Source organism: Macaca mulatta, chromosome 3 (assembly GCF_049350105.2).
Source record: "Macaca mulatta isolate MMU2019108-1 chromosome 3, T2T-MMU8v2.0, whole genome shotgun sequence".
Lineage (NCBI taxonomy): Eukaryota > Metazoa > Chordata > Mammalia > Primates > Cercopithecidae > Macaca > Macaca mulatta.
In genome coordinates, this window is record NC_133408.1 from 56,687,695 (window position 1) to 56,714,269 (window position 26,575).

The 26,575-nt window shown below is 47.9% G+C and overlaps 1 protein-coding gene across 3 annotated transcripts in view; it reads left to right on the forward strand.

The window, feature by feature from the left end:
* GALNT17 (polypeptide N-acetylgalactosaminyltransferase 17) overlaps positions 1-26,575 on the forward strand; it is a 612,851-nt gene that overhangs the window by 246,485 nt on the left and 339,791 nt on the right. For all 3 annotated transcript variants that reach the window (XM_015133353.3, NM_001265889.1, XM_077994642.1), the window contains 1 exon segment: positions 20,800-20,966. In XM_015133353.3, the coding sequence (XP_014988839.1) occupies positions 20,800-20,966 (167 nt within the window).

The following is a 26,575-nucleotide window of genomic DNA, read 5'->3' on the forward strand; positions in this document are numbered from 1 at the left end:
AAAGGTAATGGGTTTTCAGTGTGGAGAACTGGAGACCACCGTGAAATATAAAGGAGTAAACAGAAGCAATAAAAAATTTATCCACTCACACCCTCCTTGATGAATAACTCCTTCTTTTCAGAAGCAGGAGCTTTGGAGTCAGATAGATCTAGATTTAAAGTTTTACTCTACCCACCACTCTCTTGGCTTTGTGAAAGTGACTCTGAGCCTCAATTTTCTCATCTGCAAAATGAGGATTCCTACATGACTGGCTTATTGTGAAACAGAATGAGCTAATGTATAGGCTGTACAGTTCCAGCATAGCGGCCGAAATGGCTGGGTTCACCCTTGCACATGTGTCCAGCTGGGGACTGCCTTTCTGCTCCTTGTGTTTTGGGACCAGTGGGCTAGCCCAGTCTTCTCATTATGAAGGCACGAGAGCCCCTCGTGAGGCTCACGCTTGCAGCTGGCACGTAGCTCTCCACCTAGTCAAAACAGGCTATGTGGCCAAGCCCAGATCAGAGGGATAGAGAAAACAGACTTGCCTCTTTAGTGGGAGAAACTTCAGAGTCAACTGCAAAGGCTATGGAGACACGGAAGGCGAGGGATTGGGCTATGAATGCATTTTGCCACACAGTAGAAACAGGATCTGCTCAATCTCTCTGGCAGTTCAGGATGAAGAAGGCATTTTAGGGTTGACTGAGATAAGACCAGGTTAGGACTAAGCTGGGCCTGGAGGGCCTGGGGTATGGGATCTGACTGCAAGGTGCATTTGGCCTGTCCTTGAGGAAAATTTTTTTTTGAGACGGAGTCTCGCTCTGTCGCCCAGTGGTGCAATCTTGGCTCACTGCAACCTCCGCCTCCTGGGTTCAAGTGATTCTCATGCCTCAGCCTCCTGAGCAGCTGGGATTACAGGCATGCGCCACCATGCCCGGCTAATTTTTGTATTTTTAGTAGAGACGGGGTTTCATCATGTTGGCCAGGCTGGTGTTGAACTCCTGACCTCAGGTGATTCACCCACCTCTGCCTCCCAAAGTGCTGGAATTACAGGTGTGAGCCAGCGTGCCCAGCTGGAAGATTTTATAAGTGGAGATAACAATAATAAAAGTAACACAAGGACATAGGGATGGCCCACATATGGGAAGAAACAGCAGTGTTTTCAGGGTCAATGTCAGTAAAAACACAAGCTTGCAGGGCCAATTTGAGCAGAACAGTAAAAGGAAAACCGGCTCATTTGGTAATACATTTCTCATTGCTCTGCTGACGTTAACAGGGTAACAACTTTTAAGACCAGTTTGGAGCTCTATAAAGGGCTGAAGATGTTGGAGGGTGAGACTTTTTTTTTTCCAGGCTGGAGTGCAGTGGCGCAATCTCGGCTCACTGCAAACTCTGCCTCCTGGGTTCACACCATTCTCCTGCCTCAGCCTCCTGAGTAGCTGGGACTACAGCCACCCACCACCACACCCAGCTAATTTTTTTGTATTTTTAGTAGAGATGGGGTTTCACTGTGTTAGCCAGGATGGTCTTGATTTCTTTACCTCGTGATTCACCCACCTCGGCCTCCCAAAGTGCTGGGATTACAGGCAAGGGTGAGACATTGAGTGACAGCAAAGAGTTTTATGGCCTTCAGAAACAGGGTCTCGCTCTGTTGCCCAGGCTGGAGTACAGTGGTGCAGTCACACGTCACTGCAGCCTCGACCTCCTGAGCTCAAACGATCCTCTCACATTAGCCTTCCAGGTGAGTAGCTAAGACTATAGGCATGTGTCACCATGCCTATCTAATTTTTAAATTGTTTTTAGAGACGGGAGTCTCCCTGTGTTGCCCAGGCTGGTCTCAAACTCTTGGCCTCAAGTAATTCTCCTGCCTGGGTCTTCCAAAGCTCTGGGATGACAGGCATGAGCCACTCCCCCCAGCCTATGGTTTTTAATTTCTGTGAAGAAATCTACTGGGCTGGGCGCAGTGGCTCATGCCTGTAATCCCAGCACTTGGGAGGCCGAGGCGGGCGGATCACTTGAGGTCAGGAGTTCATGACCAGCCTGACCAACATGGTAAAGCCCCGTCTCTGCTCAAAATACAAAAATTAGCTGAGTGTGGTGGCATGCACCTGTAATCCCAGCTACTCGGGAGAGGGGCTGAGGCAGGATAATCACTTGAACCTGGGAGGCAGAGGTCACAGTGACCCAAGATTGTGCCACTGCACTCCAGCCTGGGCCATAGAGTGAGACTCTATCTCAAGAAAAAAAAAAAAGAAGAATCCCACTGGCCAAATTTTGGATGTGCTGGTCCTTGGCGTAAAGCTATTTAATATTTCTAATTTGCATTATTTCCTGATGTATTTTCACTGCTCTTGCAGCAGTGAGGGTTGTCCCCTCTCGTTCGACATGTACCATAGAAAGGTTATGGGATAAATACTACGTAGGAATAACGTAGGCAGCATTTCCTGTGCATGCATGGGAGGGTGTTTTTAGCTCTGGCCTGAAACTGTCTGCATTAATTTACCCTTAATTGTTTTTAGAAATTCTGTTCCTGAGCCACTGCTTAATAAAACTCAAGGTTTTGGGTTTTTTTTTTTTTTCTGCTTTAGTTGAATTCACCAAGATAAGCTTTATTGTACCCAGACTCATTTACTGAACTGAGAATCTGAAGGATGCCTCCCTTCTGCTCCCTTGTGTGTGTGTGAGTGTGAGTGTGTGTGTGAGTGTGTGAGTGTGTGTGTGTGTGAGAGTGTGTGTGTGTGTGAGTGTGTGTGTGTGTGAGTGTGTGAGTGTGTGTGTGTGAGAGTGTGTGTGTGTGTGTGTATCTTTTCTTCCCTTTTAGAGAAAGCAGTGCTGCACAAAGCAGGGAACTATGGTAGAACTGAGCATAAAAGAATAAAATCCTTCTGGGCACAGTGGCCCACGCCTGTAATCCCAGCACTTTGCGAGGCCCAGGCAAGAGGACTGATTGAGACCAGGAGTTCGAGACCAGCCTGGGCAACTTAGCAATGCCCCATCTCTGAAAAAAATAAACATTAAAATTAGTTGGGCATGGTGCCGTGCCTGTAATCCCAGCACTTTGGGAGGCCAAGGCAGGTGGATCACTTGAGGTCAGGAGTTCAAGACCAGCCTGGCCAACATGGTGAAGCGCCGTCTCTACTAAAAATGCAAAAATTAGCCAGGCGAGGGGGTGCACGCCTGAAATCCCAGCCACTCAGGAGGCTGAGACAGGAGAATCACTTGAGGCCAGAAGGTGGAGGTTGCAGTGAGTCAAGATCTTGCCTCTGCACTCCAGCCTGGGCAACAGAGTGAGACTCCATCTCAAAAAAAAAAAAAAAAAAAAAAAAATATATATATATATATATATATATATAAACATATATATATATATCTCCTTCTGATGATAGAGACTGAGTTTGTTTGCCCATGACAGGCCCTCCTGCTGTACCTTGAAACTGGCATACCTGGCCAAGGAAAACTGAGCCCCACAGATTTTTGGCTAAAGGCAATTACCTTGTCCCTGGAAAAGCAACTCTTTATGACTCAAAGAAAAATACTTGTTTCCCAGGTAGCCAAGGAGCCAGTAGGTGATCAGTCCAAGAATAAAAAATGTCTTTGGAAAATATTCCAAAATAAATATTAATAGGAGCCAGGCTGGCAAAGAAGACATAGAGCTTCGTTGAGCCTAAAGTGCTTGGCAACAGAACCGGGGCCAGTCACTGGCCTGTGACCATGGTGTTGCGGGGGCGGGACTCACACTGACAGTGATGTTCTCACTGGATGTGTGGACTGAGTTCATCCCTTCCTGCCCTGCTTCTGAAGGAAGGTGTTAAAAGGTATGAATTCTCTCCCCAGCAAAAAAAAAAAAAAAAAAAAAATCAAGGTTCATGCACCCACAATGATATGGTTTGGTTCTGTGTTCCCACCCAAATCTCATCTCTAATTGTAATCCCGATGTGTCAAGGGAGGGACCTGTGGTCTCCACGTGTTGAGGGAGGGAGGTGATTGGATCATGGGGGCAGTTTCCCCCATGCTGTCCTTGCGATATAGTGAGTGAGTTCTCACGAGATCTGATAAGCGTTTGGAAGTCCCTCCTTCCTTCTCTCTCCTGCCGCCTTGTGAAGAAGGTACTTGCTTCCCTGTTGCTTCTGCCATGATTTTAAGTTTCCTGAGGCCTTCCCAGCCATGTGGAGCTGTGAGTCCATTAAACCTCTTTCCTTTATAAATTACCCAGTCTCGGGGATAGCAGTGTGAAAACGGACTCATACAATGTCTTGCATTCAGTGTCTAGGAGTTTTGCAGGGGCTCCATATACCACAAAATATCTCATGCTTTAAAGCAGGCTAAATCTTGATGTGTGAGCATTGCCCCAATATAACTAATAGGCAGGGCACACTTGGACTCAAATGCTAGAGTAGACGGTTTGTCCGGGAGACTGCTCTGTGCGGGAACTGAGCTAATGAGGTGTGTTGTTGCTTCCTGGAAGAACTGCAGAGCTCAACTGGAGGAAATTTAACCACTCAGCAAAGTGTGCATTTTTCCTAATAATGAGAGCTCCAAAAGCGGGGCCTCGCACCTCTCAGTGATTCTGACCCCCATCTCATTTTGCGAGGTTTGCTGTTGCCAAAAATGATACCACTCTTTCCCGAGATTATAGGGAAGCCTTGATGAGGAGGGAAGCAAAAAGGGAAAATTGGGCTGGTTAATGCACTTGACCCAAGCAGCTTTCAGAGTTTGAGCCCTGATTAGTAAATCAAGGGAGACAGAAGTGTGGTTGTGTTCAGGATGGTATCTGTTAAGTGTTGAGGTGCCATCACTGATGCTTTAATTGAGGTAGGAAATAAGTGATGCCTTTGATCATAAGAGAAGCAGAGGGAATAAATAGGAAAGGGATTTTCATTTGTTCATTCAGTAACCATTTATCTGCCAAGCATTGTACTGGGCTCTGGGGGAATAGAAAGAATTAAGACCAGTCGCTGTGGCTCACGCCTGTAATCCTAGTGCTTTGGAAGGCGTACGAGGAGGGATTGCTTGAGGTCAGGAGTTTGAGACCAGCCTGGGCAACATACTGAGACCCCATCTTTAAAAAAAAAAAAAATCAACCAGGTGTGGTGGTGCATGCCTGTAGTCCCAGCTACTTGGGATGCTGAGACAGGAGGATCGCTTGAGCCCAGGAGGTCGAGGCTGCAGTGAGCTATGATTGTGTCACTGCATTCCAGCCTGGGCGACAGAGCAAAACCCTATCTCTAAAAAAGAAAAAAAGAGCGGCTGAGCATGGTGGCTCAAGTCTGTAATCCCAGCACTTTGGGAGGCCGAGGTGGGCGGATCACAAGGTCAGGAGATCGAGATCATCCTAGCTAACACGGTGAAACCCTGGCTCTACTAAAAGTACAAAAAATTAGCCAGACATGGTGGCAGGCACCTGTAGTCCCAGCTACTCCGGAGGCTGAGGCAGGAGAATGGCGTGAACCTGGGAGGTAGAGCTTGCAGTGGGCCAAGATCGCGCCACTGCACTCCAGCCTGGGCGAGAGAGCGAGACTCTGTCTCAAAAAAACAAACAAAAAACAAAAAAAGAAAAAGGATGCTGTAGCTCCTGAACGCCTGCACCCTTGGAGTGGGAATGACCAGACTGAAGACTGCCATGATGGCAGCCCGCAAAGGGACAGAAAGTAACAAAGGAGAAGTGCCTGATACAAGACTGGGCTTTGGGAAGGCTGAGGTTGGAGACCGGAGGAAGTGCCTAACAGGAGAAAGGCAGTGTTGGGCAGATAGAACAGTTTGTGTGACTTGAGAGACAGCATTCTCAGTTCTAAGAAATAATAAATTCATAGTGGCTGGAGAAAGGGCAGGGAGAGGCGATGAGGTTGGAGAGAGGGATTGGGTTCAACTTGGGTGCCAAGCAGAGGAATTTAAACCTAATTCTGAAAGCTTAGAATTAGGAGAGGCCAGGAGATCGTTTAAGTAGAGGAGTGACGTGATCATGTGTGTACTCTAGAGAGGTCATTCTGGTCGCAGTAGGGTAGGTGGGATGGGGTTGGAGGCAAGGGACCAGTTAGGTGGCTTTTGGTGTCATTCAGGAGGTAACCGGTGAGGACTGGAATTAAGGCGGTAGAAATGGAGGAGAAGGGACCAATGTCATATAGAGATCCTGAAAATGGCAGAATCTACAGGATTTGGTGACTGATGGGCATGGTGAGGGGTCATGACTTGAGTTTGACGCCTGAAGAGACAGGGTGGTGGCCTTCAGCAAAGACACGGTGGTACAGAGAGCAGGTTTCCATTTTCGGCATGCTGAATTTGGGATGTTTATGAGCTCTCCACGTGGAGATTTGTGGGGCGGGGGGGGGAGCTGAAGTTTCAGTGAAGATCCAGGCTAGAGATGTGGGTTTGGGAGTTGCCAGGGTACTTGGAGCTGTAGACTTGCATGAGGTCACCCAGGACCCGTTTATGAAGAGAGAACAGCAAAGGGCAAAAGAAGGAGCTTGAGGATTTGAGGAATTTAAAGGAAAGGGTAACCTGTGCACCAAAACCAGTGGCCAGGGAAGATCCCAGAGGAGAAAAAGCGCAGATAGGAATGGGGGAGGAATAGTGAATGTCCAGGATCCAAGAGGAAATAGCGATTATACAAGGAGAAGGATGGTGGTGTTGCATACTGCAGAAAGGATCATGAGCGATGGTGAGGTTGGCAAGGGTCCCTCCAATTCTGGCCATATAGGGTAGATGTCACTGAAAACTTTAACAAGAGCGGTTTTAGCAAAATAGGTTGCACAGGAGCCAAATGCTGTATGAAGCGAGGAGTGAATGAGAGGTAAAGAAGGGAGACAGAGAGGGAAGGGAACATGGCAATTAAGCCAATTAAGACTGTGGAAAAAGAGACGATTTTATTATTATTATTATTATTATTGAAACAGGATCTTGTTCTGTTGACCAGGCTGGAGTGCAGTGGTGCCAACATAGCGCCCAGCAGCCTTGAACTCCTGGGCTCAAGCCATCCTCCTGCCTCAGCCTCCTGAGTGGCCAACACCACACCCGGCTAATTTTTAAAATGTTTTTGTAGCGACAGGATATTGCTTTGTCGCTCAGGCTGGTCTTGAACTCCTGGCCTCAACAATCCTCCTGCTTCAGCCTCCCAAAACTCTGGGATTATAGGCATAAGCCACTGCACCAACCCAATTTTTTACTTAAATGGGAGGGAGTTGAGTAGAAAAGGTCAGCAGAGCGAGAGCAAAGACGCAAGAGAGACAGTGATAGACGAGGCAAGGCCCCAAGGTGGGAGGAGGCACAGTAAGGATGCAGGGGTCAACCTTGAACTCCTGGACTCAGGTTCCATCAAGAGAGGAGGTGAAGACAAAGAATGGGTTGAGAGGTAGGTAAGCTTGCAGAAGGTAAGTGCTTCTCCCATTTCCATTGTGCAGGAACCACCCAGAGAGCTTGATAAGGGTAGACTGCTGGGCCCTACCTCCAGGGATTCTGAGTCCCTAGGTCTGGGAGGAGCCTGGGGATTTTTTTTTTTTTTTTTTTTTTTAACGACAGGATCTCGCTCTCTCACCCAGGCTGGAGTGCAGAGGCGTGATATTGACTCACTGCAGTCTCTGCCTCCCCGGACTCAAGGGATCCTCCCACCTCAGCCTCCTGAGTAGCTGGGACTACAGGTGCGTGCCACCACACCCAGCTGATTTTTATATTTCTTGGTAGAGATGGGATTTCACCATGTTGACCAAGGTTGGTCTCAAACTCCTGACCTCAGGTGATCTGGCACCTCAGCCTCCCAAAGTGCTGGGATTCCAGGCATCAGCCACCACGCCTGGCCTAGTCCTGGGGATTTTTATTTCTGACAAGCTCCCAGAAGATGCTGTTGCAGATGCTACAGACCTGTGGACCACATGTGGAAATTAGGGCTGATGGTGTTGATTTCTTTATGGAGTAGGAGGCACAATCCCTTGCAGATAGGGAGGTTGGCCCTAGGAACTTGGCAAAAGGTAGAGGACAGTGAAGGGTGGTGAAATCCAAGATTCTGACCTAGAACAGAAAGAAGCCTGCAGAGCAGGCCAGGCACGGGGGCTCAGGCCTGGAATCCCAGCACTTTGGGAGGCCAAGGCGGGCGAATCACCTGAGGTCAGGAGTTCGAGACCAGCCTGGCTAACATGGTGAAAAACCCCATCTTTACTAAAAATGCAAAAAGTAGCTGGGTGTGGCGGCGCACGCCTGTAATCCCAGCTAATCAGGAGAATCGCTTGAACCTGGGAGGTGGAGGTTGCAGTGAGCCGAGATCACGCCATGGCACTCCAGCCTGGGCTACGGAGCAAGACTCCATCTCAGAAAAAGAAAAGAAACCTGCAGAGCAAAGACTGGAGCTCCTGGAGGTGTCTCCTTTGCAGCTGCACGAATGTGAGACTTGGTCCTGCAGCCTGCAATGTCAGCTGTGTGAGAGAAGGGGAGAAGAGGCAAGGGGGTGGTTCCATCTAGAGCTGGGATCCTTCAGCACTTGAGGGAAAGAAAGGCAGAGAAACAGGAGAACTGTGGGGCTGGCAAAAGGCAGAGCCTGGTTGAAGGAAGTGTGGAGATTCCAGTTCGACTGGACGAACATGAAACTAGGGAAGGGTTAATAGATTAAAACAAAACAAAACAAAACGACTAGGCGTGGTGGCTCACGCCTGTAATCGCAGCACTTTGGGAAGCCGAGGTGGGCAGATCACCTGAGGTCAGGAGTTCGAGACCAGCCTGGCCAACATGGTGAAACCCCGTCTCTACTAAAAATACAAAAATTAACTGGGTGTGGTGGCAGGTGTCTGTAGTCCCAGCTACTCGGGAGGCTGAGACAGGAGAATCGCTTGAACCCAGGAGGCGGAGGGTGCCGTGAGCCGAGATGGCGCCATTGCACTCTAGCCTGGGCCACAAAAGCAAGTCTCCATCTCAAGAAAACAAAAACAAAAATGAAACAAAACAAACAAACAAAAACAAGTGTCCTGGGGCCTGGAAGTCTAAGTAAGGGTAGGGGTTTTGGGACTACGAGGCTGGAGAACTGGGATGAAGAGAGATTATGACTGTTGAAGTCAAAGGTGGTCTAAGTGCAGCTGTTCTGGGTGTCAGTGAGGTCCAGAACAAGCCCTGGGGGTTGGAGATAATTGCACTGCAATAACCTAAACCAGGTGTGGTCCTCCTGGGCATTCCTGGGTGTGGGTCAGAGGCTCTTGAAGTGGTGACAGGAAGGAGAGATTGCAATGACAAGGTTCTGATGAGGTGTGACACCGCAGTCTGGTGTAATCTTTTCCCAACCAAAGGGCAATGCGTTCATTCGCGTTCCCTAGAGAAAGAGAAGGAATTGAGCAGGGGCAGGACGGGGAGGTAGAGAGAGAGAATGAATTTATTTATTTTTCCCATTTTTTATTGTGTTAAAACATACATAACGTAAAATTTACCGTCCTAACCATTTTTAAGTGGTTCGCTGGCATTAAGCACATTCACATTGTCATGTAACTGCCACCACCATCCATCTCCAGGACGTTTTCCTCATCTGAAACAGAAACACTGCTCCCGATCACAATCACTTCCCATTCCGCCTTCCCTGTCCCCTGATAGCCTCTTTTCTACTTTCTGTCTATGAATTGGACCATTCTAGGTAACTCCTGTAAGTAGAATCATACAGGATTTGTGTTTTCTGATTAGCTTATTTCACCTAGTAATCCTCAAAGTTCATTCATGTGGTAGTATATTGCAGAATTTCCTTCCTTTTTAAAGCTGGATAATATTCCATTTTATATATACACAGTCATCCCCTGGTATCTGAAAGGGATTAGCTCCAGACCCCCCTTGGATACCAAAATCCATGGAAGCTCAAGGAAATCCCTCACATAAAATGACATAATATTTGTACGTAAACTACGCATATCCTCACATATACTTTAAATCTAGATTACTTATAATACCTAATGCAGTGTAAATCTCATGTAAATAATTGTTACGCTTATTGATTTTGTATCATTATTATTACTGTTATTGAGACTGAGTCTTGCTCTGTCGCCCAGACTGGAGTGCAGTGGTGAGGTCATAGCTCACTGCAACCCTGAACTCCTGGGCTCAAGCAAGCCTCCCACCTCAGGTTCCTGAGTAGCTGAAACTGCAGGCATGTGCCACTGTGCCTGGCTAATTTTTACTTTTAGAGATGGCGTCTCATTATGTTTCCTAAGCTGGTCTTCAACTCCTGGCCTCTAAGCACTCTTCCCACTTTGGCCTCCCAATTAGTTAAGGCTACAGGTGGGAGTTACTGTGTTTGGCTCTATGTTATTTTTTTCTTTATTTTGGGGATATTTTCCCTCTGTGGTTTGGTTGAATATGAAAATATAGAACCTGTGGATTGGGAAGGCTGACTCCATATACCACATTTTGTTGATACATTCGTCTGTTGATGAACACCTGGATTGCTTCCAACATTTAGCTGCGAATAATGCTCTATGAACATGCGTGTACAATATCTCTTCAACACTCTGCTTTCAGTTCTTCTGGGTATATAACCGGAAGTGGAATTGCTACTCAGATAGTAATTATTGTTAACGGACCACCATACTGTTTTCCACAGCGGCCGTAACATCCTCCCCTCCCACCAACAGCGCACAAGCGTTTCAGTTTCTCCGCATTCTCTTCAACTCTTGTTATTTTCAGGTTTGTTTTTTTTAAACAGTAGCCATCCTAATGGATGTGAGGTGGTACCTCACTGTAGCGTTGATTTGCATTTCCCTAATGATTAGTGGTGTTGAGCAGAGAGAGGTTTATTTTAAGGACCTGGCTCACACGGTTGTGGTAACTGGCACATCTCGTGTCCGCAGGGTAGGTGGGCAGGCTGGAGACCTTGGGAAGGGTGTCTGGTGGCAGAATTTCCTGTGGCAGTGGAAAGAGACGATGTGAAAATGTGTATGTCCACAGCGTGCTGCAGTTCTCAAGGGTTCTCTCACTGGCTTGCAGCTACTCTGAGGATGTCAAGGTGGTGTTTTCTGACTCCAACTACCTTTTCCATCAGAATCCCACAGTTTCCATCCCATGTTGCCTTGCGGAGCTCTGAGAGTTTGGGGGTGGTGTGTGGTAGAGAGGCCTGAGCGCCTAGAGAGCACGGACCTTCATCAGCGGTAAAGCCTTTATTAATACTCATGACCTTCTGCATGTTTATGGAGCACTTTGGAAGTGAATAGGAATTAGCCTGGTCGGAATTTGCAGAACCTGGTGTGAGGCTGTCATTCCATTGTGAGTCTAGCTCTTTACTGCGTAATCTCTAAACAAGCTCACAGAGGTTTCCCCTGGAAGGTCGAGGAAGAGTGCCCCTGTGCTCAGGAGAGCTCTGATGTCCCATTTCTCCCTCTGTTGTTGACCATGCAAGTCTGATTCAGTGAGATCCATCCATTCACATCCAGCCTGGAGCTCACCGTCCCCACCTTCCTGGTCCAGCATAGCCCATCTATTACAGCTGTTTGTAGATACTTTGTTTGACACTTAGCATCTCCTCCTTTGCATTGACAGCTGCCTTGTTAGAAGTGTTTAATGTGCCCTAGCCCTCATGTCCCAGAACTCCGGGTGATTGGGGTGGGGCAGTGCTTGGTGATCGGTCCCGTCCCTCGGGTGCGGCAGATGTTAGGGCAGAGACCGAGGGGCATCACTGCACTTGGGAGCTAGAGTTGAGGGGAGCAGCAAGGAAGTCCTGCAGATCGGCCACACAGTTGCGCCCACGTGAGCCAAGCGATACCGAGAAACCCAGGTAGACCCTGGAAAGGGGAGCACTCGCCTTAGACAGACCCAAGAAACAAGGACTAGGGGCTGAGCTCAGGCCCTTCGGTCACCTGCCCAGCCGCCTGAGCATGCACAGGTACACCTTCCATCCCCAGCCCCTTTAAGGTCCTCTTCTGTGTCCCTGCCCTGAGGGATGATGGGGACGACCGAGTCAGGCCTGGGTGCACAGTGGCTGAAGTGCTGCAGTGACTCATTAGCACAGGACTTTTGCAAAGCCTAGAGAGGCTGAGGACAGCCTTGGCTCCTCTCTGCTTGGAGTTCTTCAGTTCCAGGGCTTGGAGGTAGAACACTCTCCCGCGTGAGCTTTAGCCACATTCCCGCCAGCCTTATTAACCCCAGGGGAGGTGGAGCTGGCTTCCGCTCACTCATATCTTCTTGATAGGAAATCAAACCTGACCCGGCTCAGGGATACTATGTGGGAGTACTTTGCCCCCAGCGGGCCATGGGCATGGTGCACCTGGCTGTAGAGGACTTTCTCCTAGTTGGGGCTTTTAGGGCAGAGATGAAGAAATCAAGAAATTGGCTGGGTGCCGTGGCTCATACCTGTAATCCCAGCAGTTTGGGAGGCCGAGGTGGGCGGATTGCTTGAGGTCAGGAGTTCAAGACAGCTTGGCGAACACGGTGAAACCCCGTCTCTATTAAAAATACAAAAATTGACCGGGTGTGGTGGCACATGCCTGTAATCCCAGCACTTGGGAAGGCTGAGACAGGCGGATCACCTGAGGCCAGGAGTTCGAGACCAGCCTGGCCAACATGGTGAAACCCTGCCTCTACTAAAAATATAAAAATTAGCCAGGTGTGGTGGCACACACCTGCAGTCCCAGCTACTCAGAAGACTGAGGCAGGAGAATCGCTTGAACCTGGAAAGTGGAGGTGGCAGTGAGCTGAGATAGCACCACTGCACTCCAGCTTGACAAAGCAAGACTCCGTCTCAAAAAAAGAAGAGACGAGAAGAAAAAAAAAAAAAAGTCTCACACAGGAAGTGGTTTAGTGGTTGGGCTGGAAATTGTGTGGAAGTTTGCCCGCTGCAGCCGCCATACCGTGCCTATCCAGGCAGGGGCATTTGGAAGTTTAAACACCGTAAGTTACTGTTCCCATCTTGCTACTTTTCAGACAACGCTGTGTGACTTAGCACAAGTGAATTCACCCCTCTGGGCCCCAGTTTCCTCATCTGCAGAATGGGCATGATACTGCTGCCTACCCCCTACGGTTTACTGTAAGGATTAAAGCCTAGTACATGGGAGCTTCCAGCAGTTTCTGGCATGTAGCCCACACTATGTGTTAGTTATCATCGTCAGCAGCAGCAGCATCATTTTCTGTAGCCTGCTGAGCCTCCTAGGCCCTGTCGTACCTAAATTGTTTTCCAGTGATGGGGATGTTTGGGGAGCTTTTTGTTTTCAAGTTGGCAGACTGGGTCACAAGCATGTTTTTGTTGTTGTTGTTGTTTTTATTTTGAGACAGATTCTCACTGTCACTCAGGCTGGAGTGCAGTAGCACTGTCTGAGCTCACTGCAACCTCTGCCTCCTGGGTTCAAGCGATTCTCTTGCCTTAGCCTCCCAAGTAGCTGGGACTACAGGCGTGCTCCACCGTGCCCAGCTAATTTTTGTAATTTTAATAGAGATAGGATTTCGCCATGTTGCCCAGGCTGGTCTTGAACTCCTGACCTCAAGTGATCTGCCTGCCGTGGCCTCCCAAAGTACTAGGATTACAGGCATGAGCCACAGCGCCCGGCTATAAGCATGTCTTAATACCTCTCATTTTTACCACATTGTGGTCAGGCAAACTGTCTCCTTAAAAGTGGTCCTGTGAGGGCAGGGGTCTGCTTTTGAGACTGCACGACCGGCGCTCTGGGCTTCGATTTCTTCCCTGCTGGAGGCCTTGGGCCTTGACCTACCGTGATTTCAACTGTGATTCTCTCCAGTGATTCCCAGAGGTGCCTGGCTGGCGGGCGGGGGGCGGGGGGTAACTGTGGTCAGTCTCAAGGACCTCTGAAAGAGGTCAAGGAAGCATCCCAGGCATGTGGACAGACAGACAGATGGACAGATGGGCAGTAAGGTGTTCACTGTTCTAGAGATTTCACTTGGTTGGTTATATGTCTCTACTTTCTTTTCTCTATGACAACAGCTTTGCAGAGGATCTGTTTTCCAATTAGCTCTTGAGGAACTTGGTTTTGAATTTCTTTGTAGCCCCTTTCTGGTCTTGGCCATTGAAATTGGTCCAGCCAGGTGCAGTGGCTCATGCATGTAATCCCAGCACTTCAGGAGGTTGAGGCAGAAGTATCACCTAAGCCCAGGAGTTCAAAACCAGCCTGGACAACTTAACGAGACCCTATCTCTACAAAAAATACCAATTGGCTGGGCTGGCAGTGCACCCCTGTGGTCTCAGCTACTTGGGAGGCTGAGGATCACTTGAACCCTAGAAGTTGAGGCTACAGTGAGCTGTGATTGAGCTACTGCATTCCAGCCTGTGCAACAGAGAGAGACCCTGTCTGCAAAGCGGGGGTGGGGAGAAAATAAAAAAAGAAATTGGTCCAGACCTTCACACCTTAAAATAGCTTTCTGGGTACCAATCTTCTTTCAGGTAAAGGACTGTTCATTGCTTACTGACTAGTTATTGAAAGGAAATTTGTGATTTGTGAAACCCAGGTTCAAGTCGGTGTTGCTAGAGGGAGCACACAGCAACCCCCAGGTATAGATGCTGAGGTATTTTGTAGCTTATGTGGCATGCCTATCTCTCTTTGCTCTCTGGGCGTCTTTCACATCTGGAATTTCTTCTTTTATCCTTGCAAGCTTCCAGCCTGCTCTTACTTGCCTGGCTTTTATTTTTATTTTTATTTTTTTCTTGAAATGGAGTCTCCTCCTGTTGCCCAGGTTGGAGTGCAGTAGTGTTATCTCGGCTCACTGCAACCTCCACCTCCTGGGTTCAAGCAGTTCTCCTGCCTCAGCCTCCCGAGTAGCTGGGACTACAGACATGCCCCACCATGCCCAGCTAATTTTTGTATTTTTAGTAGAGATGGGTTTTGCCATGTTGGCCAGGTTGGTCTCAAACTCCTGACCTCAAGTGATCCGCCCACCTCAGCCTCCCATTGCCTGGCTTTTATAGCCTGGGAGGCCAACAGGGAGGCAGAAAATGTGTCTGAATCTGTAGGTTTCATTATAGAGAGACGGGGCCAGAAGCCAGGGTCTGAGTTGATGGTTCCCTTCCCTGGATCCTCCTGCCCAGCACTGGCTGTTGCTGGGCCCACCAGAGGGCGCCATGCCGGCCACCCTGGCACTGAGCCCTTGAACGTTTCACCCCTTAGCTCTTCAGGAATGAGAGAATGAGGGAGGGGCTTCTTTCCTGCCAGCGTGTGGGATGTCCAGACACCATGCAGTTTGGATGCACTGTCTGATAGCCCTCAGGCCACAGTGGGAATGGATTCAGCATTATCTCCCAAGGGCGGGAGCATCTGTTTCCGTGCTTTGTGCAATCTCTAGCATGTCTGTGGCCTGTGGGGTCCCCTCTCCCTTCTCCTGTCCACCGTCACCTGCCTTCCTTCACTGGTCTTTCTGCCCTGTTGGGTATTAGTATCTGATTGGAAGTAACGTACGTATCAACCCATGCCTATGTCTACTGTTGGCAGAAAATGCTTAAAACTGTTACAGGAAAGGGGTCCCCATCCAGACGCTAAGAGAGGGTTCTTGGATCTTGCCCAAGAAAGAATTCAGGGTGAGTCTGTAAAGTGAAAGCTCATTTATTAGGAAAGTGAAAGAATAAAGAATGGCTGCTCCATAGACAAAGAAGCTCTGAAGGCTACTGGTGGCCCATTTTTATGGTTATTTCTTGATTCTATGGTAACCAAAGGGTGGATTATTCATGCCTCTTCTTTTTAGACCATATAGGATAACTTCCTGTCATTGCCATGGCATTTGTAAACTGCCATGGTGCTGATCAGAGTGTAGCAGTGAGGACAATCAGAGGTCACTCTTGTCACCATCTTGGTTTTGGTGGGTTTTGGCCAGCTTCTTACTGCAACCTGTTTTAGCAAGATCTTTATGACCTGTATCTTGTGCTGACCTCCTGTCTCATCCTGTGACTCAGAATGCCTTAACCGTCTGGGAATGCAGCTCAGTAGGTCTCACCTCATTTTACCCAGCTCCTATCCAAGATGGAGTCGCCCTGGTTCGCACGCCTCTGACAGAACTTGAGCTGTCCATCTTTCCATCTACCCAGCTATTCTGAGCATCTTCAATATATCAGGCAAAAGGCTGGGCTTCGAGATTACTTTTAAAGGCAGAGTCTACCTCCCTAGAGCTTAATGATCAGCAAAAAGAATGCTGATTTTTATGATAATAATTACAGCATTTATATTGTCTGCTGTCAAGTAAATCCATGAATCTTGGAGGACTCTGGCCTGGGAGAGGTGAATCATTGTTTAACTGGGCGAGGTTAGAAACCTGGGTCCTGACCGGGAACAGAGCCCTGAGTAGGTTGTGTGGGCAGGATCTGGGTGACGGCTCTGGAAGCCTGGCCAGTGGTCATCAGGGAAGTGCAAAAGTGAGCAGAGGCGCCAGGAGGGAGAATGGCAGGGCCAGCCTGGCAGGCTGGACCTTTATTTTATGAGTTAGTGCATAACAGTGTGCCCCCCCAACAAAGGCTGTGTTATACAGATTGCTCCTGTGGGTGTTGGGGGTTTGATCCTGCTGGGGGAAATTTGAAGTTAACCTGCTCCAGGGCTGAGGGGCTGGGGGGATTTGCACATCAATACCTGGTGTTCCGCAGGTAGTTTGTCTCCTATCCCCAGGGACGTTTCATGGGCTCTCAAAGCCTGCTGGGGCTGCTTATTCTCTGGGCCCAATAACGAGATGCAGATGAAATGGGAAAGAAGAGAGTTTATTTCTGTAACTGGCTACAGGGAAAAGGCCTGGAAAATATCACCAGACCAACTGAAAATCACAAAGGATTGTAGAACTTGTATACCTTCTGAGCTATGTGTCTGCATGTAAGCGTGCATTCATCTAAATACGTAAGTGATTAGCTATTTCTTTTTTTTTCTTTTTTTTTTTTTTTTTTTGAGATGGAGTCTCACTCTGTCACCCAGGCTGGAGTGCGGTGGCACGATCTTGGCTCACTGCAACCTCTGCCTTCCAGGTTCAAGCCATTCTCCTGCCTCAGCCTCCAAGTAACTGGGACCACAGGCGCCTGCCACCATGCCTGGCTAATTTTTTTTTTTTCGTGTATTTTTTGTAGAGACGGGGTTTCACCATATTGACTAGCCTGGTCTTGAACTCCTGACCTTGTGATCCGCCTGCCTTGGCCTCCGATAATGCTGGGATTACAGGCATAAGCCACCGCACCCGTCCTAGCTTCTTCTAATCTATAACTAAAGTGTGAGTCTTGAAGACCTTCCTCTGGAGCGTCAGTAAATTTACTTAATCTACATGGGTCCATGTGCTGAGGGTGAATACCCTTATCTTGTCTCCTGCTAAATTATGGAGAGAGTTCCTTTAGACCCCCAATAAAACTTGTTTGTGGAGTTCTGGGGAGTTTCTTCAGACCCCCATTGAGAACTTGTTTCATCCTAAATGAGTCCTGTTGAGAATTCCTTCCATTATCTTGTCCTGCTTCAAGGCCCAGGAAAGGCCAGAGCAAAACTCTCTGTGGGCTTTTGTTACATTCCAGCCTTTGTATGAGGACACAGGCTCTTTCAGCTTTTAATATTTAACTTAACCACTCAGCGCTTAAACAGTTGTTACAGAGGTCTGCCTGTTTAGCTGTTAGTAAGACCTGGCCTGCCACAGTTTCACAGACTGAGAAGCTGAGCTGTGGAGAGAGGTGGGGTGAGCAGCGTGCCCAGGGTTACAGATCCCAGGTGGGATCCAGCACTTTTTGCTTCTGAAATCCCCTGTGATTTTTTAAATGGTCACCTGGACCCATGAAAGGGCAGGACTGAGGACCCCATGCCCTGAAGGCTGCTACGTTTCCCATTTCACCAGGGGGCGTTGCCTGCTCCAGCCAAGAGGCTTGACTTACGACCGGATCCTTGATTGCAGTGTAGCCCATTGCTTGTGACTGGAGATGATGGTGCTGGGACTGTACAGTCTGGCCTCATTTCTTTTCAATTTCAAAATCCAGAAACTGTTAAAAGCGAAGGATCAGAGAAACCAGCCCCAGGAAGATATGCACAGAGTCAGTGGGTGTGTAACGTGTGCCCTGACACCTTGTGTCAGAGATGTTTGAACCAGAGAGACTCCATCTTAAACAAGGGCTGGGTGTAATAAGGCTGAGACCCACTGGGCTGCATTCCCAGGAGTTTAAGGCATTCTGAGTCACAGGATGAGACAGGAGGTCAGTACAAGGTACAGGTCACAAAGACCTTGCTGATAAAAGGATGCGGTAAAGAAGCTGGCCAAAACCTACCAAAACCAAGATGGCTATGAAAGTGACCTCTGGCCGTCCTCACGGCTCATTGTATGCTAATTATAATGCATTAGCATGCCGAAAGACTGAAAGACTGTCCCATCAGCGCCTTGACAGTTTACAAAGGCCATGGCAATGTCAGGAAGTTGCCCTACCTGGTCTAAAAAGGGGAGGACCTACAATTCTGGGAATTGCCCACCCCTTTCCCAGAAAACTCATGAATAATCCACCCTTGTTTAGCATATGATCAAGAAATAACCATTTAATTGGGCAACCAGCAGCCCTGGGGGCTGTTCTGCCTATGGAATAGCCATTCTTTATTCCTTTACATTCTTAATAAACTTCTTTTTGCTTTACTTTACAGACTCACCCCAAGTTCGTTCTTGCTCAGGGTCCAGGAACCCTCTCTTGGGGTCTGAATCAGGACCACTTTCCAGTAACACACACACGTGTACAGCGGGTGAGAATGAGCCGAGGTGGGACAGCTGCCACACTACCAGGGATGGGATGGCTGCTGCCGTCTGGCCGAGGGAGTTCCGAGGGACCCTCTGGAGTGCCCTTGTCTCACGGACCACCACACAGTCAATGAGATGATTCCTGCCAACTGCCCGCCAGCCCGTCAATAATCGCTGTAATCTCCCTGGCAGCCCCCAGAAGTAGATTTACAGCAGTGTGGTAAAAATGAGGCTGCTTGATCAATGCATCCCTGGACGATCTCCTCCAGGAGACACAAACACATACTGTAACAAAACTTTATTTTCTTCTGAAAATTGCCTACATGATTAATACAGCCCGACACAGCCCAAGCTGCTCAGCATAAGAAACAGCCGTATTTCTTGCTCTCTCTTCAGCTCCGCTCCTCTCTCACTCCGTGGCTTCATCTGTTTTCTTTGTTCTGCTCCCTATTCCGTTGTGCTATATATTGTGCAATCTCCCATAAGGAGAAGAAGGATGCATTAAAGTGCAGGTACCTCGGCACTCCTTTCCACTGTGTTTCTCTTTGCTGTTTCCAATGTGGCTTAGGCGTAAGCATAAAATTAAAGTCATCGGTGCTGCCTGGACAGACTCTCGGAGCACCTGTGACTGAGAAAAGCAGAGCACGTTCCCCAGGTACTAAATCGTCTCTTACATCACGTGGAGCCGTGGAGAAGGCCTAAACTCTGTGCTCTGGAGTCCAGACTGGATGAGAGGAATTCTTCTCTTTAATCTCTGCGCTCGGGCACGTGAGGGCTGCTGGGTATTGTGAGGGAGGGACGTCAGCAGGTTGTCCTGTCTCCTGTCTCCGGGGAGGTTCTAGGACTTCCCGAAGAAGAGCTGGTGTGCCTTAGGTTGCACGCTCCTCCAGTGTGGAGTCCTGTTCCTTTACTATGATTATTGGCATGGGTGTTTTATTTCCTCTCCCAGAATGTTAACTCCATGATAGCAGGAACCTCTAGTATAATATAATACCAAGCACTTAGTGGGTTCAGTAGATGCCTTCTTTTGGGTTCCCCCAGAAACAGAGCCTGAAACAAAGGTTTGAGTGCAAGTGGTTTATTTTGGAGGTGAAGAAAGCATCACTAGGGGAGTGGGAAGTAAGACTGGGAGGGAAAGGCACCCCCTCTCCAAAGGGTGTATTATGAAGATTGCTCCTGTGGGTGATGGGGACTTAATCCTGCTGCGGGAATTTACATTTAACCCTATCTAGGGCTGAGGGAACTGGAATATTTGTATCAGGTTGGTGTAAAAGTAATTGCGGCCATTAAAAGTAATGGCAAAGCCCACAATTACTTTTGCACCAATCTAATACATCAATTCCTGGTGTTCTTTTTGTTGTTGTTATTTAGAAACAGGGTCTCATTATGTTACCCAGGCTGGAGTACAGTGTCAGGATCATAGCTCATGGCAGCCTTGACCCCCCTGGGCTCAAGTGATCCTCCCACCTCAGCCTCCCGAGTAGCTGAGAATACAGCCATGCACCACTGCACCTGGCTAATTTTAAATTTTTTTGTAGGTACAGAATCTTGCTATGTTGCCCAGGCTGGTCTTAAACTCCTGACCTCAAGCGATGCTCCTGCGTCAGCCTCCTAATGCTGAAATTACAGGTGTGAGTCACTGCACCTTGTCCCCAGTCGTCTCTAGTTGAGAGATTTAAGGGGTGGAGTAATCGCTCAGGCATCAGCAAAGAAGGTTTCAGGCAAGGAAATGGAGGGGCTGGAGTCAGAAGTCGTGCAGGTGTGCCCTGAAGCTCAGGGCACAGGTAGGTGGCACAGGTAGATGCAGGTAGACATATGCCTGGGACTGATGCCTGGAACTCCCTTAGTGATGCTCTCTTCATCTCCAAAATAAACTACTTGCACTCAAACCTTTGTTTCAGACTCTGTTTCTGGGGGAACCCAAATGCAGATGTCTACTGAACCCACTAGAGGTTCTTGTTATCACAGAGCTAACATTCTAACTCACTGCCTGTAGGGTGGTGAGTTTGGGGGAAGTGGGGCTGCATCTGTTAGTGCTCTCTTCCTTAGGGTTTATTCTCAGTTCTTAGCCAAGGAGAAGCCTAAGGGAACCAGTGATTCACACCTTGGGATGAGTGGATGAGGATTCAGCTGAAATCTTACACTGTGCCCAGCTGCAGCGCCTGAGCTTTTATCCTTCCTCTGACTCTGCATTTCCGATCTCTCCTTCCCCAGGTGTAAGGAGCTCAAGTACTCCAAGGACCTGCCCCAGATATCCATCATATTCATCTTCGTGAACGAGGCCCTGTCGGTGATCCTGCGGTCAGTGCACAGTGCCGTCAATCACACACCCACACACCTGCTGAAGGAAATCATTCTGGTGGATGACAACAGCGACGAAGGTACAGGGGTGGCTGACCTGTGCACAGGATATGATGACAGCAGGGGGAAATGCCACTTTCATTCCAGCGTGAGCCCGAGCATCTGTGTCTCCTGGTCCCTGGAGCGTATCTGGGGAATGGGAGATTTTTTTTTTTCTTTTTTTTTTTTTGAGATGGACTCTCTCTCTGTCGCCCAGGCTGGAGTGCAGTGGTACAATCTCGGCTCACTGCAACCTCCACCTCCCGGGTTCAAGTGATTCTCCTGCCTCAGCCTCCCGAGTAGCTGGGATTACAGGCACTTGGCACCAGGCCTGGCTAATTTTTGTATTTTTAGTAGAGATGGGGTTTCACCATGTTGGCCAGGCTAGTCTCGAACTCCTGAACTCAGGTGATCCGCTCACCTCAGCCTCCCAGAGTGCTGGGATTACAGGTGTGTGCCACCGTGCCCGGCCCGAGATTTTTTTAGAGGAAGATATCTAGGCATACCCTGGTCTGTTATTCCTTGAGTCCTCTAGAGCAGGGGTCCCCCACCCCAGGGCCATGGACCAGTAGCAGTCTGTGGCCTGTTAGGATCTGGGCTCCTTCCTGAGTGGCAGGAGAGCAAGAGAAGCTTCAGCTGTATTTACAGCCACTCCCCGTTGCTGGAATTACTACCTGGGCTCCACCTCCTGTCAGATCAGCAGTGGCATTAGCTTCTCATAGGAGCATGAACCCTATTGTGAACTGCACAAGCAAGTGATCTAGGTTGTACCCCCTCCCCACCTTTTTTTTTTTTTTTTTGAGATGGAGTCTTGCTCCATCACTCAGGCTGGAGTGCAGTGGTACGATCTCGGCTCACTGTAACCTTTACCTCTCGGGTTCAAGCGATTTTCCTGCCTTAGCCTCCCGAGTAGCTGGGACTACAGGCACACACCAACATGCCTGGCTAATTTTTGTATTTTTAGTAGAGACAGGGTTTTGCTGTGTTGGTCAGGCTGGTCTCGAACTCCTGACCTCAGGTGATCTGCCCTCCTCAGCCTCCCAAAGTGCTGGGATTACAGGCATGAGCCACTGCGCCTGGCTGGTTGCAACCTTTTTATGAGAATCTAATGTCTGATGATCTGAGGTGGAACAATTTCATCCTGAAACCATCCCCCCTGACCCACATGTTCCATGGAAAAATTGTTTTCCACAAAGCCGCTCGCTGGTGCCAAAAAGGTTGAGGACCGCTGCTCTAGGGCTCATTAGACTCATTGACTGGCCATGGATCTAGATGAACTTCCCTCTTCTCGTTACCTAAAGTAGATGACAGTGAAGAGCTGAATTCCTCCTCCACTCTCCACCCCACGCCCCATCTTTGTCGTCCTTCTCCAAAAAGCAAAATAAAAAATTTCATCCTGTGTTAGGAACTGTTTGTCTACATTGGAATTCTCCTCTGGGCCACCGTGCCCAAAATGGTCTTACGTAGAAATGAGTGGTGTTTGCTCATCTTCTGGAATTCAGCGCTAATAGGAGTGATGGCTCAATGGAAACTGTACAACAGGAAAATATTGCATGTCAATAACAAAACTCCTGGGAGGTCCTTGGAGATATTTAATAGTTGGACAAAGGCATGGCATCCAGGGCAGTAGGGGTGGCTGTTGCTAATGGTGCCTTTGTGTTGGATCCCAACCTGCAAAATTCAATGTGCTCACTGCTGGGAGCGACCCCCACAAGCTCATGAGATAAAAGAAGGCCAGCTAGAGTGAGTGCCTGAAGGCCAAGAAAGCTTATCTTCTGAGCAACTACAGGATTAGGGGTAGGCTAAACCCCTTCCTTTCATCGTGCTGGGTAGGAGAGGGATTACCCTGCAAGCTGCTCCGGCGTCTGGAAGATGGTGAGGAGGAGGCAATGCCATGGGTCCTGTTTAAAACTGGATTATCTTGAGGAGCACAGGAATGAGCCTCTCCTATTTAATCAGCCTGGGAGCTGATGTCCCTGGCCCTTCTGAACCGGCCCACTCTTCTGAAGGGCTTGGATGCACCTGGGCCCAGTGGTATGCCTTCTCTGGGATCTCTGGCTTACAGAGTTGGGTCATTTGGTGGATTTTTCACATCCCTAGTTTTATTTCCTTACGTTTGGCCATTAGTTATCTATATATTCTTCTAAACCTGAGAATGATTGTCTCCTTGTGAGAAGGAGGCTCTTTCAGTTCCTGGAAGCCTCTAAGTCGTGCAGCAAATTCTCTTTCCTTGACATGCCCATGGCTGTCTGCTCTGTGGCCTTTCTCTGCACCTACCATAGACATCTTGCTCCAGCAGTCCTTCCATGCACCCATGCAGGGACTCCCTCTATATTTCCCCAGCTGTCTCCAGCAAAGCATTTCCTCAGAGAAGCCTCTTCTAAACTCTGAGTGGGGAAGTAAGATTGTGAAAGGAAGGCATCCTAAAAAGATTGGTACTGTGGGTGACAGAGCTTAATCCCACTGGGGAAAATCCAGGAGCCAGTGTAAACCCAGACCTCAGAGTTAACTTGCTCCAAGTGCAAGGGAGCTGGGGTATTTATACACCTTTAGGATAATGAGGCCCTTGTTCTGTGCTATCTCAGCACCTTGCTACTAGCTGTCACACTTATTAGCTTGAAGTGTGTCTGCACAGTGGACTCTCTGAAATAGGTGAGATGTTGTTTCCCAGGGCCTGACTGGTGGTTGAAACTCATTAAGTCTTTCAACAAGGGAGTGCATGATGAAGCCAGGTAGGGCTAAGAAAAGGGCAGGTGTGAGCTAGTGGCAAAATGACTAGAGATAGCCGAGGGCTAGAACACCCAGAGAGGAGCATGAACTACAGATCGGGCTGGATTGGGGTAAAGACTCATTGCCAGTGGTGCACCCTCTCCTGAGGAAATCTAGGTAGAGCCCAGCCCAGGAGGAGGAAGGGAAGGTTAAGGCAATCTCAGCCATAACTGCAGCTCCTTGACTGCAGGGATCTCCAGTACAGGGTTAGACACTTACTGGGTTCAGTAGGTGTATTAGTCTATTTTGTGTTGCTATAAAGGAATTCCTGAGGCAAGTGATTGATTGATTGACAGATTGATTGATTGATTGATTGATTTTGAGACAGGGTCTCACTCTGTCACCCAGGCTGGAGTGTAGCGGTGCGATCACAGCTTGTTGCAGCCTCCACCTCATGGGCTCAGGTGATCCTCCTGTCTCAGCCTCCTAAGAGGCTGGGACCACAGGCATGTGCCATCACGCCTGGCTAATTTTTATATATGTAAAAATTTGTGGAGATGGGGTTTTGGCAGCTTAGGCTAGTCTCAAACTCCAGGGCTCAAATGATCGTCCTGCCTCAACCTCCCAATGTGCTGGGATTACAGGTGTGAGTCACCATGCCTGGCCTTGGGTGATTTATTTAAAAAGGAGGTTTTATTTGTCTCACAGTTCTGCAGAATGTACAAGAACCATGGCACCAGCATCTGCTTGGCGTCTGCTTGCCTTCCAGTGAAGCCTCAGAAACTTTTAGTCATGGCAGAAGGGAAGGGGAGCAAGTGAGTGTCACATGGTGAGAGAGGGAACAAGAGAGTGGGAGGGAGGTCCCAGATTCCCTGAGAACTTACTCATTACCATGAAGGAGGCACTGAGCCATAAATGAGGGATGCACCCCCATGACCCAAACATCTTCCACCAGGCCTCACCTCCAACATTGGGGGTCACATTTTAACATGAGATTAAGAGAGGACAAATATTCCCACCATACTAGTAGGTATCTTCATTTGGGTTCCCCCAGAAGCAGACCCTGAAATAAACATCTGCAAGTAGATGGGTTTATTCACATCAAGAGTGCAAGTAGTTTATTTGGGAGGTGAAGAGAGCACCAGTAGGGTACTGGGGAAGTAAGAATAGGTAGAGAAAGCATCCCCAAAAGATTGGTACTGTGGGTGACAGCTTAATTTCACTGGGGAAATTCCAAGAGCCTGTGTAAACTCAGACCTTAGAGTTAACTTGCTCCAAGGGTGAGGAAGCTGGGGTATTTATACACCTCTAACATCAAATGTTTTAGTGTAAGAACCCCCTGGGACTCCACCCTGGAGGAAGTTCTACTTCAGGAGGCTTGGGGTAGGGCTGAAAATTTGCATTTCTTATAAGCTCCTATTTGATGCTGATGTCGCTTGTGTGGGGAACACACTTTGAGAACCACTGGGTTAAGCAACCATGCCTTGAGCCCTGTCTGAGTCCCATTTTAATGGTTCACATTTCAGGTCTACATGAAGATGTTTAGTGAGTAAGAAAATAGGAGGAAGAGGTATTTGGTTCAGCCAGACCTTAAATCAATATCCATTCATCATCTTCCTCCTCTCCCAAATACCCAGGGGACCAGGAGTTGATGATATTAACATGATCTCCCTCTTTTCAGTTCCTGGTTCTGTTCTCTATGTTTTTTCCCCAGGCCAGAAATCTCTTCTCTTGAACTAGAAGAGGAATCTAATATTTTTCATTTTATTACAATGTTCTTTGTAACTGGTATTATCGAGTTTTATAAATGTTCTGCATCTATTAAAAAAGACCCCCACGCACTGTAATCATGGAATTGAATTCCTGCCAGACATCAATTTTGTGTATTCTGGTAGGCTATGAGTTTATTTTTTTTAAGTCTTTTTGACAATGGTGTTTTAAAATCTCCTTTTATAATGACTCTTCCTTCCTGTGTTCCTAATATTTGTTTTCTGGTATCTTGTTGTCAGTTTCTTGGCAACTACAGATTTGTATCTGCATGGCTTCATTAATAGCGATGGTTGTTACCATTATGTAATGCTCTCTTTATCTTAGAAGCATACCCTGTTTTTTTGGTTTTTTTTGTTGTTGTTGTTGTTTTTGCCCTGGATTTAGTTCTTCTTACATTAATATTGTTGTTCCTGCTTGCTAGTTCACATTTGATTAAAACGTTTTTTCTCCCAGCCTCACAGTTTTGTTTTCTGATCTTAAAAGAAATGCATGCTCTTTGTTGGAAAATTCAAATGTATCAAAAAGCAAATATAATTGGAAAAAAATAAATACTGAAGAGACTAACCAGAAGCAACTGCTCATTCGCCCATGCCCTTACCCTCTTTAATGCACATTTTGCATAGTTAAGATCAATAGTATAAAGAAGTTAATGTTCTGCTTTTTCCCCCTGAAGGGTAAAGCATAATCTGTGCCCTTTTTTTTATTATTATTAAAAAAGCTCTGCAAACATCATTTTAATGAGGGCAGATTGCTCTATTCTCAGATTCACTAAGCTGTGGTCAAGATGGGCTCAGGGAATGGGTGTACAAAGCCAGGGCACTCTGGAGAAGCAGACAAGATGAGACTGCAGATTTTCCTTTGTCAGGGAATTTTGTTTTTATTTTAAGTCATTTGTTTCACTCAGTTTGAATATTGACATTGCCCTATGTTAAGCCCAAGTAAGATGCAATTCTTTGTACTCTGTACATCCAGCTGAAATCACTCAGGCAACATTTGCCAGAAATCACTGCTTACCAAGTCCAGTGGGCATTTTGCTGCCCAGATCTTTTGGCACCATCTGATATTGTCAAGCAGCTTCCTTGATCGTGTATCACTCCTTCTGGTGTCCCGACATTACTCTCTGCTGATTCTCCCCTAATCTTCTTTTTGCAGCTGTTCTTCTCTTCCTTGG